This window comes from Macadamia integrifolia, chromosome 10, assembly GCF_013358625.1.
Source record: "Macadamia integrifolia cultivar HAES 741 chromosome 10, SCU_Mint_v3, whole genome shotgun sequence".
Classification (NCBI taxonomy): domain Eukaryota; kingdom Viridiplantae; phylum Streptophyta; class Magnoliopsida; order Proteales; family Proteaceae; genus Macadamia; species Macadamia integrifolia.
Genome location: NC_056566.1, coordinates 24,018,742 through 24,036,003, shown reverse-complemented (window position 1 = coordinate 24,036,003; position 17,262 = coordinate 24,018,742). Strand labels below are relative to the sequence as shown.

The 17,262-nt window shown below is 37.4% G+C and overlaps 1 protein-coding gene across 2 annotated transcripts; it reads left to right on the top strand.

The window, feature by feature from the left end:
• The first annotated feature begins 7,938 nt into the window (after positions 1-7,938).
• Positions 7,939-16,897, top strand: LOC122091446 (filament-like plant protein 7). Of its 2 annotated transcripts, none has more exons than XM_042661400.1 (7): positions 7,939-8,174; positions 8,376-8,519; positions 9,885-10,027; positions 12,153-12,294; positions 12,445-14,968; positions 15,060-15,120; positions 16,137-16,897. In XM_042661400.1, exons 3-7 carry the CDS (start codon positions 9,929-9,931, stop codon positions 16,644-16,646), a joined length of 3,336 nt encoding a protein of 1,111 aa, XP_042517334.1. In that variant the 5' UTR covers positions 7,939-8,174; positions 8,376-8,519; positions 9,885-9,928; the 3' UTR covers positions 16,647-16,897. The 2 variants fall into 2 exon arrangements, with proteins under 2 accessions (XP_042517334.1, XP_042517333.1); XM_042661399.1 differs by having other exon boundaries at positions 7,940-8,174; positions 12,150-12,294.
• Positions 16,898-17,262: the final 365 nt, after the last annotated feature.

Sequence of the window (17,262 nt, the reverse complement as noted above, 5' to 3'; positions counted from 1 at the left end):
TTTTTTTTTTTTTTTTTGGTGGGTTCAAATAGATGATACCATTTTTCATACGATTAGTGTGTTGTGAGAGATTTCCCTAAATTAGTAGCATGGAAAACCCTCCCCCATAAAAAAATGCATGTTTTAAACTAAAAGGGAAGGAATGTATAAGCCACAAGTATTCACATCTCCACACCAAGTTAGTGGGTGCAATGAAAACGTAACTCATGATTAGTATATAAAGAGGGTCACATTGTCAAAAAGGAGACTTAAACTGTATCATTTTGCTCAAATTAAAGAAAAATTCTAGAGTTAAAAACTAATAAATAAAATTTCTAGATCATCTTGGAAGAGTTGATGTGAGAGGTTTGTAGAACTGAATTATATATATGTTAATGCTGTGTTTGGTAGTCATTTAGTTTCAAAAACGACATTTCGTGTAGAAAACAGAATTTTCAGTTTTTGTACCCAAATGCCGTTTTAAACAAAAAAATTGTGCTTGTTGATCACTTTTTTTTTTTTTTTTTGCATTTGAAACAAAACCGAAATAATGGAACATGGTTTCGTTGTTCCATCATTTTGTGTTTTTAGCGTTTTGTTTTTCCTTTTTGTTAAAAAAAATCAAAAACAATAAGTTGACACCAAATGCTTTATTCCCTTTTTCCATAACCATAGAACGAGAAAACGTCATAAACTTTTTTCTGAATGACTATTAAATGCAGCCTAAGTGGATGTAGATATATAAGTGTCGATCAAGTTTCTAAATCATATGACTTAAGCATTCTATGTTAAACAACAAATGAGTTTGTTCTAGGAGATTGTGGTGGGTGCCTCTAAACTGATATTGCAACCAAATGGGAAGGTTATTATTTCATTGCTTAAAATTTTGTTATGGTTTAAGATCACTCACTTTGGATGGTAGCTTACGCTTTCAGCTTCTTTTTAACATCAGATGGGAAAGATCTAATCCTCGCAAGCTTGGAAATGAAACCATAAGAGATGCCATCATAGTTAACAAACCCTCCCCCACCTAAGAAGAAAGGTGATGGGAACGTTTCAACAACTCACTATGGTATGGTAACCTGTTTGGACTCCATGAAAAATTTCCACATCAATAAGTGGTTTGACAAGTTGAATGTTACATGACAAGATAGTCAAATAGAAAAGGGTAGGATTGAAAAAACAGATAAAAGATAGATGAAGGTATTGCTTTTATTAATTAAAAAAAAAAAAAAAAAGGGCAACATAGTGGATAAGGCTCCCGCTACTAGTGACGAGCCTCATAGAAGAGGTTGTTTCTAAGTTTTGAACCTGTGACCAACATGTTACAATAGTACAACTTAACTATTGTGCTAGAGGCCCGCTCACTACATCATCACTTAATCATGTATTAAAATTAAATTTATACCAATTTGACTTTTTTACTTATCTTTATATGTTGTGAACAACGACAAGACTATAGGACAAGAGCAATATCTTGAATCCTTTGTATGTAAAAATAAAATGCATGTCTATGATTAAATTTAAGAGCCATGGACTAAAAATGCACTCTCTTATAGTCTTGTCGTTGTTCACAACATATAAAGATAAGTAAAAAAGTCAAATTGGTATAAATTTAATTTTAATACATGATTAAGTGATGATGTAGTGAGCGGGCCTCTAGCACAATAGTTAAGTTGTACTATTGTAACATAGAAGGAGTGCATACCAATATATGAGAGCATATAGGATTAAATTGAAACCTAAAATTTGATCCTATATAAATTCATACAATTTCGGTAGCCATCCACATGTACAATATTTATCACATAACTATGTTGTCTGGTGAAATTATTTGGACCTATAGTCTAGGAAACAATTTTTTTTTTTTAGGAAAAAGATTGATGTCTGGTTATTTGCCTTTTATATCATCAACAAAAGAGCCAATAGAGAGGTTAAGGCATCATCACAGGTGGGGTAGTCATCTTGCCCTCCTCCTCCCTCTCCCCCCCTTTTCCCATTAAAAGGTCCAAAAAATTTACCTTTGGCCTAGATATTAAGTTGTTTCAATCACCCACCAAGTTCATTCGAGTATATGCATAGTTTTAGACAGGGGTGCACATAGGCGGGGTTGGGCTGGATTTTTTGAAAACCCTAATCCAACCCTGCATCCCCTTAATTGGGCCGGAGCCTAGTCCAGCCCTGTCTAGGGCCTGGAAAAAAATAATCTTAACATGCCCTCAGAGCTGGCCGGGTTCTTGCATCTATGCCAGATGAGACTAACAAAACATATTATTTTAATTCTAGAAGCAATATATATATATATATCACCATGACCCAGTGTATGTTTTTCAATCCTAACCTACCCTCGGGGCTAGAAATCTTAGCCCAGGCCTCATTCTGAAGGCCTAAGGCGGGTTTGGGCCGTCATATCAAAGGCTCTTCATATCATGAACTTACTTGTCCAAGTCAAACTCTTTTTGTTGCAGGAGAAGGTTCTAGTAAACTCGTCAGGTGCTTGGGTAATTAGTAAGTCCTACCATTGCTAAAACATTCTCTTTAAGGATTTTCACTTTGATTATCGTTATTCAGACGGTATCATAGAGAATCTTTTCTTTTGTCTTCTGGAAAGGATTTGAAGAGGGGCTTGGTTGGTAGCTAGGATAGTAAAGTCAAGAGGTAGCGATTGTAGCCTCAGCTTTCTTATAGTTTTGGGATTTTTTAATGCTACTTCAGGATTAAAAAAAAAGGCTTCAAGCTCAACTGCAAGCTGAATAAACTTGTTCAACATTGGCCCCTAGTTTTAGTCATGGCATCAGATTGGCCATTAGCCGTGATCGATATTGATATAATATGGATATATATCATAGGTATTGATATAAAAGATGATTTAATATATAAATATATATGTGTGTGTCAATTCAGTGTAATACCATCTAATATGTATGAATATTGGGAACTACAACTATATGAGCACATAGGAGCAAAGTTCTAAAACTGTGGATCGGACTTCAATGATATCGATTTGGATTGGCTTGGATCAAACTTAATTGAACAGATATATCCTTGCTTTTTTAAAGTGCAGAATGAAAACAAAATGGATTCTAGGATTACCTCAATGATGTTTAAGACGTAGTCGAGAAGATCTGGTTACTTTGTGTGTCGTCTCGCACGAACATACACAATCTAGGGTTTGCAACTATTTCGCTAAGCAGTGAAGATGGTCTTTCACAACAATCCACCCTTTAAATTCAAGGAACGAGATGGAATTCCTTAGAAACACCCACTCATGCAATAAAGAGAGACAAAAGACAAGAGAGAGTTAATTATAAAGAGAGAGAGAGAGAGAGATCATAGTTCTGTTCTCTTATTGCTCAACCTCTTATTTATAGAGATCTAGCAAGTTAGGGTTTATAATTCTAGCAAATTTGTATTGCCTCACATGGACGATCCACGCAAGAACTAGGTCAAGATCCAAATCAATTAACAAATATCAATTTTTATTATATTTTTACCCTTAGATTATACCAGTGTATTAAGATAGGATTTACAAAGCCGATATCAATCCGATTCAATCCAACCCAATTCCATTCAATCCGAGTTTTAGAACCATCCACGGGAGTGTTGTTACTTAGCTGAGTGTACATTGTTAAATAAAATAAGGGTAATTTACAGCGCCACCCCCTGGAGAATGCCAATATTATAGGAACACCCCATCTCTTTCACCAAATTAGACTCAGACCCCCTACCGTCAGTCTCCGTTACAGAATATATTTTATATGCTGATGTCAGCTACTGTTTTTTATATTAAATACCAAAATGCCCTTACTAAATGTGAAGTACCTAAAATGCCCATCTAATAAGTCCTATCCTCAAATCGATGGTTACTGTACCTTTCTCCCAGATCGAGCACCGGCGGTGGCAGCTGTATCAACGATCACGGCGGCGGCGGCGGCAGGATCCCATGTTTACTGTACCTTTCTCCCAGATCGAGCACCGGCGGTGGCAGCTGCATCAACGATCAAGACGACGGTGGCGGCGGCAGGATCCCATGTTTACTGTACCTTTCTCCCAGATCGAGCACCGGCGGTGGCAGCTGCATCAACGATCACGGCGACGGAACCAAAAAGGGCAAAAGATAACTTAGTTTAAACTTATGTATATATTCTATATTTTAAATATATCGATCTCACCTTAACCGTGGCCCAACGCAAGTTACAGAATAGATCACACTGTCCTCCCACAAACTGTTGTCTTACAATATTTTCCCACTAGGGGTGTTCTTTTATGGCTGAAAGGTAGTGAGGAAATAAGAAGATAGTGAAACAAAGGAATCATGATCATCATCATTAGATAGAAATTCATAGAACCAAGTTCTGACGTACTCAACGGATTGAAGAGGAAGGTGAAAGGTTTCCTGGTCAAATACTTAGAATGAAAATTTTAGATAAGAAAGGGCTAAATTGGAAGCAGGGGCTTCTGTACATTGAATTCCAAGAGAAGAAGCCACCGCAGTCACCACCTCCATCATCATCATCATCACCAAAGCGAAGTTGAGGGACTGAACCGGTCGCGGGAGGCGATTCTTCGTTTCGTTAAGGCAGTTGTGCTGAAGTTCAACGGCTCTGTTTCTCAGAAAGCCGAGAGAGAGAGAAGCTGGAACCGCCAGTGACCGGAGAAAAAGCTGAACCGCCAGTGACCGGAGCTGCCTGTGACCGGAGAAGAAGCTGAACTGCCAGTGGTATCTGCTGTTGCAGTGAGAGGTAAGGTAAAATATGATTGTTTATTTGTTTTAGTTAAAAGGGTAAAAATGTCATTTCAAATTCTTTCTTAACGGTGACTGACGGTAGGGGTCTGAGTCTAATTTGGTGAAAGAGAGGGGGTGTTCCTATAATACTGGCATTCTCCAGGGGGTGGCGCTGTAAATTACCCATAAAATAAAGGTGGTAGAATCCCCATTGTAAAATAATATTATTGGTTGACGTTATAATATAGAATATAAGTAGTGCTCCTTGGTCCTCACTCTATCCAACTCACTCCACACTAGTACTGTATTATTCTCTCAAAATAAACAATAATGTGATCGTTGCATTGACATAAAAGAATCATGGTTTGAGATATTGGTAACGGTATCGGACAATTTATATCAATATCACTAATCATCAATCCCGATACCGTACAAATCTCATATCATTGGAATGGTACAGATCAAAACTAAAATAGTTAAAAAAAAAAAAGGTTCTCGATTCAATACGATACGTATGGATTTTAAAAAGGTAACCAATATCACCCTACGCACCAAAACCATGAAAAGAATAGAAAAGAAAAGCCAAAAGCAGAGGGTGTGTCATTAGTTGGCAGCCACCCATGAATTGAATAAAATAAACAACCAATGGACAATCGCCATCAGTCAACCTAATCATCCCCTATCATTCCACAATTCACGTTGATATTTTTTCTATGAGAGAGAGAACTATAATCCAAATTATTAGCGGATACAAAGTAGAAGAAAACAACAGGAATGCCAATTCATATAGCACCGGAGTTGAGACAAAAAGGTTACAAAACTAGCAATACTCGTTACACACCATCCTTGTGTGTTTCCTTATTCTGATGTAACCATAGATAAGATATTCTTCCAATCTGTTAAGTTTGTCTCGAATTCTTGATCCGTTTTGAAGATTGATCCGATCCGACATATTTTTGGTGGCGATCCGAATGGAAATTTTTCTGAGATCTGTGATGGAAGTAGAGGGCTTGGGCCATAGGCCCAAGCCCGGAGCCCATCACTGATCTCGTATCTCGTATGGGGGTGCGGGGGCGTAGCCCCCGCGGTATGGTTCGACCGGATCGACTGCAACCCGATGGGTCGAACCGCTATTTGGAATATATATATATAATGTACTGTTGCTTGTTGAGAGTCATTGTATTCTATGGTTTTCACGAAGCTAGGGTTTCAGGGCGAGTTCTTCCTCGCCGCTGCTAGGGTGTAATCTTTCTTCTGCATAGTGAATCATCTTCTTCTTCGCCCGAGGATGTAGCACACCACCCTGGTGTGTGAACCTCGTTAAATCTCTGTGCCGTACGGATCTATTATCTCTCTTTATTCGTGTTTCTTGGTGTTTGATCTAACACAATCCATTAAAAAATAAAAAAATAAGTAACAGCTGGTGAAGATATCTTATGGATTTGGATAAATTTGGCCCACTCTTGGCATTCATAATTAGAAAAGATAAATCTTATTGTAATCAAGATTGGTTACAACAAGATTATAATTTTACATTATTGTTCTTTTAATATAAAATATATTTTTTCAATGACGATAAATTCTGTTATTTTACATGAAAATTATATTAAATAAATTTTAATGTTTCTATAATTCATTTTTACTTTTATATCAAATACTGTATTAAATAAATTTTAAAAATAAGGAGGAAGTTAAAAAGGGTTTCAACTTGTTAGTTCATCACTTTGGTGATAAACTGCTCCAATTAGATTAAAAAAAAAAAATTCTTTACATTTATGAGTGGTCAAAATTACTCCCTCCCCCACTGTTGGGTGATCATAGCAGTGGGAAGTGATTGAGAAATTTATTAAAAATCCAAGAATACCATTTCATTGTAGTGAAATCTAGTGCTATGTATGTAATATTCTGTCAATTTGAATTAAAGAAAAAAAAAAAAAAAAAAAAAAACTCACTTTCAAGGCACTTTCCTGACAGTTGGGACAAAGAAGCTTCACTAACAATTAAGGTGGATCTGTGCTTCTCTATCAAAAGGTCACATTAGTGGGGTAGGAAACATATATTAGTATTTAAAAGAAAAGAAAAAAAGGGAAAAAAAATATTTTCCTCAGCAACTTAAGCCACCAGCAGAAAAACAAAGCACAACCAAGCCTAAGCCCATATTCACCCACTACAATGTAACCACAAATTAGGTTCCCCTGAGTTCCAAAGAAAATTGAAGGAAAAAGAAAAGAAATGAAAATTTCAAATCTAATGAAAAATTTTGCGTATGTATTACCTTACATGGTTGACCTTACATAGCCTCTTGTTTGTTCAGTTCATGAGGGTTAGCGAAGAGGAGAGACAGACACACGGGTGATAGTGTGTGAGCTACACTCCCGAACAGAAAACTTTCTTTTGTTATACAATCATATTGGGTAATGATACAAAAGGCTTAATTTTTTTTTTGAATAGAAAAATCTAAAAAAAGTTTCACTTGCTTTCAATTTCTCTTATGACAAGATAGAGCATTGTGATGCATTTAAAATTTTTTTTGGTAATGGAAAAAGAGTGCTCTGTGGCATGATCATAGCCCCCAAGACAAACTCTCGTACGACAAGCAACGTTTCCACAGGACTAATGTGCGATAGTGAGCATGCCAAGATTCAAACCCACAACCAGCCGACTCGAACGGTAATGGATTGAGGACATGGTGATGCATTTAAAATTAGGGAATTAATTAGAGGGAGAGGTGATTTACAAGGCAAACAGTAGGTGGTCCAAACTCCAAACAGTAGGCTTCCTCAAGTGGGCAACCTTGTCTATCTCACTATTATGTGATTGATTCAGCCGTGGCATTCATGTATTTCACTGTCGCGACCGGTGGACCTCCTCTTCTGCTACAGTACTGCTGTTGCCTGAAACCCACTTGGCCTGTGGCCCCATTGAGCTTCTCTCTCCTGAATATTAATAATGAAACTAAATTATAAAGTAAAAAAAAGTCTATCACCTATTAGTACCGTTGGTACTTCTTTGTTGATTAATTAATAGTAGCACAGAGAAAATCTAACAATTAAGAATGGGCTTTTGTGTAATTAAATTAATCTGAACAAAAGGAATCTTTGCTTAGATATTAATAGAAAACCAACCACTTCCGATTTAACATTTGGGTGGTGAAGTGGTGAAAGTGGTGATTCCTTTAATTTAACGAAAGCAAATAGAAAATCTAAAATAACAATTGACATTGAAAGAAAGTTTTAATTCTTAGTCTAGAATTCCATGATAATGACAGCTCCTCTTCTTCCTCCTCAAGCTTCCCCTTCTCCTTAATCCTCTCCTCTCCCTGTCAAAATGCTCAAAAGCAACAGCTAAACCACTGAAATATGAAAATTTCATCCCCCCCACCCCACAGAGCTCCAGGCCGACACTCTCTCTCTCTCTCTCTACTGAGACCTGACTTCACTCTTGTAGGAACATAACTCTTAAATATAGAGTACGTGTTTTATAGTCACACCAAACTTTCTCACAGTCTTGCTTTGCTTTCTCTCTCTATACTCTACACTACCATCCCACTTTTTTTTTTCTTTTCATTTTCTTTTACAAATCACAATTCTATGTACAGGTGGTTGTCGGTGGTGTTAATGCTTTTGGTTCTTAAAATTTTCAATGATAATGTTTCGCTTGTCTCTTGCAGTTCTTCTTATGTAGTTTTGGAGTCTGTTTTACATTTTCTGGAGGGTTTATTTTGGAGTTTGGAGTAGCAGAGTTTGTGTTTCTGGAGGGTTCATGTCATCAGTGGTAATTGTTGATCCATGACTATTGATTAAATTTTTCTCAGGTAAGAACAGTAACAGCTTCAAATTCTCTATTCTCTTCTCCATGTGTTTTATTTCATATATTTTTTGTTTGTTGTTATTTATTGATATGTGCTCTGTCTTCCATTTTTCTTTGTCCTGTGACAATCAATCATTAAAAGTTAAGATCTTTCATACAAAACAGAACCTGAACAACTCTTTTTGTTCAACTAGGATATCATCTGAGACTCCTATGACAATCCCAATGGCACTTGGCTACCTGTTGATTCAAATTGGTTCTCTGATTCTTCTCTGTTTTAACATCTTCAATTTACTTGCTTCTTCCTCTCTCATAACACTGGTTGCTATCAATGCAATTGGAGTCTCTTGTTAAGTAGTAAATCATACATTAGTGCAACAGCTGCTTGCATGAAAAAAGGGCATCCCAATGCACGAGGCTCCTACTACTGCAGGGCCTGGGAAGGGCAAATGTACACAGCCTTATTCCAAGTTGCAAACCCGCAACCAAGGGGTTGCAATAGTGCAACTTAACCATTGTGCCAGGGTTTGCCCACTTCATCTCATCTACAAGAGATGATTTTTTCTAAGATTTAGTAAACTGCTCCTAGCTGCATTCGTTGTTCGTTTCATGATCACAATCTCTACATTAAAAATATAGTCTGTAGTCTGTGACTAATATGCGAACCTGTATATATACCAGCCTTCTTCATCCCAATATCAACTTACATTTTATGTCTTACTGAGATAATATAAAATCAGCTCTTACCATTTGCTTCAGGGAAAGTGTTGGACAATTGGTTGTTAACTTTTCATGTTAAGTATGGATCTGTTTTTATCCACTTTGGAATTGATACACTGCGTCATTCTCTTTCATACTAAACAATAGATGAGATGTTAATACCTAATTGCTTGTCAAGATACATCTGACCACGACTATTGACCTCTCCCTGTTTTTTTTTTTTTTTTTTTGTTGAGCATTTCTTACCTTGCGATTTAAAGGTTCTTATGCTTGTGAGTCAACTTTGACACTGGATTCAATGAAAATAGAAAATTTTTATTTTCATGGTACCTTCAAAATATGAATTGTTGATAGTGGAAATGGTATTTGCTTCTGAGGTTTAGTAGGCAGAAGTTTGACTGCACCTCTTTGATGCATAAAAACCCTTTCCCCCCGCACATATCAACTCAGTATCTCAATCATCTGTCTATAAGTATCAATATTTTGTTAAAATACATGCAATTATTTTCTTTGAAACATAATTTAGACTTTAGATTTCAATTTAATATGAGATAGAACATGCTATTCTCTTCAATGAACAGCCATATGTTAACCATTAAGATGCTTAGTTAGAATCTAAGTGAAGCATCTCATAATGATCTTTCCTCAGGAAATTTTTGGCATTTTGTTCGAATATCCATATTCAGTGACGTCATGGACCAAAAGGCATGGCTTTGGAGGAAAAAATCCACAGAGAAGACAATTGTTGTAAGCGATAAAGCCAACCTTTTGCTGAAAGGAAATGGAGAAGAGGTAACTGAACCTTTCTCATCTTCTGAAATCATTTATTGATGAACAAGATTCTATTTTTATTATTCTATACTTCTTCCATGCAAGATTGTGCTCTCTTGCTTAATGGTAAATGATTATCATGGCATTTAGTTGTGCTAAATACCTTTTTGTGCAACCATGAGTAAAAAAATCTCATTATGTGCCTCAGAAAGCATCTGAGATTAGGCTCTCATTGTCCATCCATCTTTCTGATTGACAATGGTAGTTAAGAAAAGTTCGGAGAAAAAAAAAATGAGAGAAAAGGGAATGTGGACATCCATAGTGTGCCACCATAAGGGAAAAAGATATCATTGGGCATAGAGGGCTCTTGATAAAAGCCCAGCAGAATCCCAACACCCCCTAGCAACCTACAAAACCCACAAAAAAGAACAAATTAAGATAGCCACACCTCCTTTGACATCCCTTTATACCATGTTGAATTGTCCAAGCCAAAAGCATCAGCTATTAGATAGAGAGACCTGACTGGTATATGAAGGCATTCGAGGTCCCCGAATTTTTCAATATGTAATTATTCCCAACATTTGCCATCAATAATATAGATCTTACAAGATGAAGTCAAAAGCAGCAAACCAGATGGAACAGTCTGCTGGAGGCTTGAACTCTGTGCTTTATATTCTTTTCATCTCTAAATAAAATTAGAAAAGTAAAGAAACTTGGAAGAATAGGAAGTGTGATAATCATGAAGAAGAAGAATTATGGTACATTAGGTCTAGGAAGGGCAGAACAAAATGTCAAAACTACTTACTGGGTAATAAACAACTAATGTACAATCTACTAGTACCAATGAGATAAGTGTACCTGTTCATATACCAGCAGCCTTCTTCATCCCAGCATCAACTTACATTTTATTTCTAACTGAGATGATAAAAAATCAGCTCTGACAACTTGCTTCAGGGAAAAGGCTGGACAATACTTCTCATGTGGATTATGGATATTTTGTTGTCCACTTCCGAATCAATACACTACATCATTATGTATACCTAATTGCTTGTCAAGAAACATCTGACCACGAGTATTGACCTTTCCCTATATTAGGTCGAGCATTTTTTACCTTGTGATTTAAACGTTTCTTACGCTTCAGAGTCAACTTTGACACTGGATTTAGTGACAATTACAATATTTCTTTTCATGTTACCCACCAAATACGAATCTTTGAAAGTGGAAATGGTATTTGCTCCCATCAATAATGGCTGATGTCAGTACAAGCAATTGCAACTTTTACTACTTGTATTTTATCTTCAAACTTGATTTCATCTTTGGTCTAACACATTTTTTTTTTTTTTTTTTGGGGGGTGGGGGGTGATTCAACCAATTATATTTGCCTTACGGCCATTTCAATGAGGTCATGTTTCCATAATTTCTTTGAGTTTATCATGGAGGCATAAGGGGGACTAGATCCCATAGTACCATGGTGAAGCTTGTTCATGCAAAAAGCCATCAAACTATTACCTTTGGAATGATGGTGGCCATTATTGATGAAAGAATTTTGAATACCTGAAATTCTCATTCCTCTGCACATGCATGGGAATTAATTTAGCAGAAATGATTAAGATGCAAGCAACATCCATTCCAAAGCTTATGATTGACATGTTAATCACATAGTGGACTTCTGGTTGATCCTAATCCCTGGTGCAGCTTCATTGACTTTGAGCTTGACCCAACCACCAGGGAAGTTCGGATAACCTTAGGCTTCTTAGCTAGGGACAGAGACGTCTTAAGCAGCGATGGAAAGAAGGGTAAAAGTTAACAAGTTGTTATGAAGTCTCTGATGAGGGGACTATCTGATTTCTTTATTGTCAATGATTAGCAGATCTCTCTCCCCTATATTGTTATTGGTGCAGTCCAGAAACCTTCATCTAGTTTTCCCAAGACTCTCATATGGTAAATATTGACGAAATTTTCATTATTATCCTTAAACCTTCCTTTTTTGGAGCATGGAATTTGTTCTTCGTGTAACGTGATTATGTACAATATGATACTGGATATTTTGAATCCAAAATTTATATTTTACACTGGAAATATATCTTTTTTCAATCAAATGATTCTACGCTGTGTATATTTCTGATTTTTTTTAATCATATAGAAGAAACTTGGGACAGAGAAAGCAGAAGAGATGGAGATATCAGTGAAAACTCTCAATGAGAAGCTGTCTTTGGCCACCTCTGAGTGTAATGCAAAGGATGATCTTGTGATGAAACATGCAAAAGTGGCTGAAGAAGCAATTGCAGGTTCTTATACTACTATTGTTTCGCCTTCATACTTACCTAGCATGGAATTTCTGCTCCAATGTGGGCAGATTAGATGGAATTATGAACATTTCTTCTGAAATTTTATTTTTTGACATCTAGCAGATCACGTTTATATATAATTTTATGTAGGTTGGGAGAAGGCAGAAACAGAGTCTTTGTCTCTCAAGCAAGAACTAGATGAAGCTTTACAGCAGAGAGCGGCTGCAGAGGAAAGGTTAGCTCATGTGGATGCGGCTTTAAAGGAATGCATGCAGCAGTTACGTTTTGTGAGGGATGAGCAGGAGCAAAGAATTCATGATGCAGTTTTGAAGGTCTCGAGACAATTTGAGAAAGCAAGAATTGTTCTAGAAGAGAAGTTAGCAGAAGTTAGCATGAAGCTTAGCAAGTTGGGCATAGAAAATACTCATCTGAGCAAGGACCTTCAGGTAAAGGAAAAATTGATTGAGGACTTAAGTCGAGGAAAATCCCAGGCAGAAGCTAATTTTAAAACGCTGATGGTAAGACTAGACTCCATGGAAAAGGAAGATGCTTCTCTGAAATATGAGGTTCACATGCTTGAGAAGGAGCTTGAGATTCGAAATGAGGAGAAAGATTTCAACCGTCGATCAGCTGATGCATCACACAAGCAACACTTGGAGAATGTGAAGAAGATTGCGAGGTTAGAAGCAGAATGTCAGAGATTACGTCTGCTGGTTCGAAAGCGGTTGCCAGGCCCAGCTGCTCTGGCGAAAATGAAGAACGAAGTTGAAATGCTGGAAAAAGATCTTGTTGATATGAGTAGGAGGAAGTTGAATTCTTCTATGACAGGTTTGATGGTGAAGGACTTTGGTGCAGATAACTCTCCGGACACTCCCATTAGGAGGATCAATTTTTTAACTGAGAAATTATGTGCCATGGAGGAAGAAAATAGGGCTCTCAAGGAAAGCCTATCCAAGAAAAACAATGAACTCCAATCTTCAAGGATGATGTGTTCACACACAGCTTCTACATTGTCACAGGTTGAGGCTCAGCTTGGAGTACTATCAAAAGAGCAAACATCTATGGCACTGACAAGGTCTTTTTCCTCATCACATGAACTGTCCCTTGATTCAATATCTACCTTTGGCAATGAAGATGAGCCAAGCTCTGCTAGATCATGGGCTTCTGCTTTGATCTCCGAACCGGAGCATTTCCGAAATGGGAGACCGAGGAGGCGATCACCATGCAGTACTGTTGCAATTCCGGAAATAAGTCTAATGGATGACTTTGTTGAGATGGAAAAATTGGCAATAGTGTCTGTTGACAAACCTTTTGGAAGTTCTCATTCTTCAGGTGAAAGCTATTCATTTATGGGCCCCTTGAAAGCTGAGACAGGTGTTAATCCCTCAAATGCAACTGGTAAGGAAATAGTTCCAGTCACTGATAGTCACTCAGGCTCTGGTCACATGAATCAGAAAATCCAATCAAAAGATCAATCAATTGGGAAATCTCCTAGTTGGATTCAGGAAATTTTGAGGATGATTTTGGAGCAAAATCGCATCACACAAAAGAATCCTGAAGAGATTCTTGAGGAGATCAGAACTGTATTGATGCATATGAACCCTGGTGAATTTGTTAATGCCAAGGAAGTCTCAAGGCATTCTGAAGCATCAGAACCCACACGTATTAGTGGCTATATTTCATGGAGACCTCCAAATACATCTCCAAAGGGAGATTCATTTGATGGAGCATCAGAAATTAACATCCAGTCCAAGGAATTGAACAAGCAGCTCCAGTCAAATCTCAGCAAATCAATCTGTAAAATAATTGAGCTTATTGAAGGTATTAACCAACCATCTTTGATGGATTACCATTCGCCACAAATCATGACAGTAGCTAATGGGACTCCTTTATTAGACAAAAATCCAGCAACACCTACAGGCTACTTAGTTCGTGTTTTCCAATGGAAATCTTCTGAACTCAATGCAGTTTTGCAGAAATTTGTCCAATCCTGTAATGAAATTTTGAGTGGAAAAGCTGACCTCGAAAAATTTTCCAGAGAATTAACTTCAGCTTTGGAATGGATTGTAAACCACTGCTTTTCCCTCCAAGATGTTTCAAGCATGAGGGATATGATCAAGAAGCATTTTGATTGGGATGAATCACGAAGTGAAAGCGAAGTTGAAATGGGGATGAACAGTCTACTTCCAGAAGGAGACAAAGTACGTGCATCTAGAGAACGACTATCATGTTTTCCCTCTACTGCAGCTCCAACTGTGCAAAGTAATTCATTCCAGATGGAGGAATTTAAGTCTACTCTTGGAGAAGAAAATGGGAGATTAAGGGATGAATTGAAAAATGTGCAATCTGCAAAGAAAGATTTGGAAGGAAGGCTCCAGTCAGCAACTCAGAAGAGTGAAAGCTTGATTGTGCAACTTCAGGAATCAGAACAACACAGAGAAACTTTACATACAGAACTAGAAAAATTAAAAGAATCAAAGGGGATTATTGAAGATCAGATTGAAAATCACAAGTTGCTTAATGAAGATCTTGACACCCAGCTTACAGTTGCCAGGGTTGAATTAAATGGGACTCGCCAAAAGTTTTCATCACTAGAAGCAGAACTGGAGGATAAAAGCAACTTCTGCGAAGAACTAGAGGCAACATGCCTTGAACTACAGCTCCAGCTAGAAAGGTACACAATAATTTGGTGTTATATTTTTCATGAGCTAAAAACTATTTTTCTTTGTTGCTGAGATATCTAACATTTCTGCAATATTTGACAGTGTAACCAAGGAGGAAATTCCGAAGCACAATCCGAATCAAGAACAAAAGCAACTCCGTACCGTAAGTATCATGTAATATTTTACAGTATTTATAAATAGGAAAGGCTTCCTTGATTCAGCTGAGCTTTGGAGGAATATGGTATTGTTTTGATTGGCCAAAGTGTCAAATTCATTGGCCCATCTCTACTGTACGTTCCACCATATATTAGAGTCTTCCCCTTTTGTCTTCAGTTGTAATAACGTAGAAGAGAAGGCCTTTTCTTTTACCATTTTCTATCTTTATTTTCGCATTTAGCGTAGTCTGGTTGGGCTGAAGCTTGACATATAAGTAGAGGATGATATGAACAACATGGCCATAATGTTGAGTGCCAACCAAGGTGCCACGTGGTGGATATGGTAGCCATTGAAGGATTGATTTTGTTTAGTCGCAGTGAGGAAACCCACTCCACATTTAAACCCACTTCACATTTAAGGATCTGTGTGTGTGTTTTTTTTTTAATTGCATGAAAATCCACTGATTACAGAATTACATTTTGGATTTCTATCAAACCTTTCTTGAATAAAGAAATGAGTTTCCAAACAATGAAAGAGTTGCACCGTTATAGAGTTATATGATGGCTAAATCACCCAGTCCCCATGGTCTCTGGACCACATGATTTTCCTTGAGGGAGATTCAGCTGGAGTAGCACTTTGTAAGATTTTGTAATATAAATCACAAGAGAACAAATCAGAGGCAAAATGGGGAGGAAAAGATGTCAAGGAAATGCCCCAAGTTTTTTTTTTTTTTTTTTTCCCCTCCCTTGCAACAGCATGCATGAGAAACTAAACAAAAACCCATGGTGGGTTCCTTTGACCTCTTTCTTCAAAGTATTGCTAAATAAGTAAACATTACAGAAGAAAGGTGTTTTAGGATAAGGGGAATGAAAGCCACCATAAATTTAGGTCGTTTCAGTTTAGATGAGAAGTACTGTGTGACCATGTAAGTTGCTTATTTTCAGACAGGTTCTTTGTTAGGCACTTTAATTACAACTTATTTAAACTTGAAAGACTCAAAAGAGTTTTGAACCAACTTTGCAGGACTGGGAGATCACAGCAGCATCAGAAAAGTTGGCAGAGTGCCAGGAAACCATCTTAAACCTGGGGAAACAGTTGAAGGCATTGTCTTCTCCTAGAGAAGCTATTCTCTTTGACAAAGTCATCTCCACCTCTGACACCCCTGCAAATAATAAAACAAAGAACACTACACATCGCTCTTCCCTACTTGATCAGATGCTAGCGGAGGATGATGCTGAGGGTGACGATCTCAAGTCTCCAAAGACAAAAGAAATTATATGCAGCGTAGAACCTCCAAAGGTTCTCTCCCTTCCTTCTAATGATTCCAACTCCCTCTATGGTCCTATTGTACCAGTGGAGACAGTAGAGACTTCCAGTTCAAATGAGATAAAGCACAAAGAAACAACTTCAGCTGATGCTCTTGCAATTGTTCCCGTTAATAAACGTGGTGGAGGTGTAGGATTGCTGAAGAAGCTACTGTCAAGAAGGAAGAGAGGGAACAGAAAGAAGGCTTCCCTCCCTATTGCTACATGATACTCGGAATGAAGTGGTAACAATATGGGCAGTGTCCGTGATTTGGTTGTGACTATTGTTTGATATTGCACTCTTATAATGGGAAATAATGGAGGTTAGGCTTTGTTGTTCTAAACTGTACTGGTTGGAGGGAGGGTTGGAAAGAGATTTTGGTTTGGTCTTGTAACACTTGTATGTATTTTTTATCTGCTTATGTATATAATTAAAGCATCTTATTATGGTTAATAATGATATAGAGTTTCTGTTGGCTATATGGTTAATTGAGATCAAGCATGGTATTATGATTCTATCTGATTGAGAACCCACAAACTCAAGAAAAAATACAATGTTAAGACACTTCACATCTCGATCCAGGCACTTTCTATATCCTATGTTCTTCATTCTTCCACACCCCTCCTCTAATCCAAACATCATCAATTGGGAAAGACTCCAACTTTGAACACAAACACACACTCGATATTCTTAGGGAAGGCATTGATTGATGCACTGCTGAGCACTCCGCTTCTAAATCTGTAAGGACTCGAACATTAAGCCCTCTACCTTCCAGGTAGAAGCTTCAGTACACCAGAACCTGATTCATTTTTGCCAGATTTGCTGAACAGATAAAGAGATATGT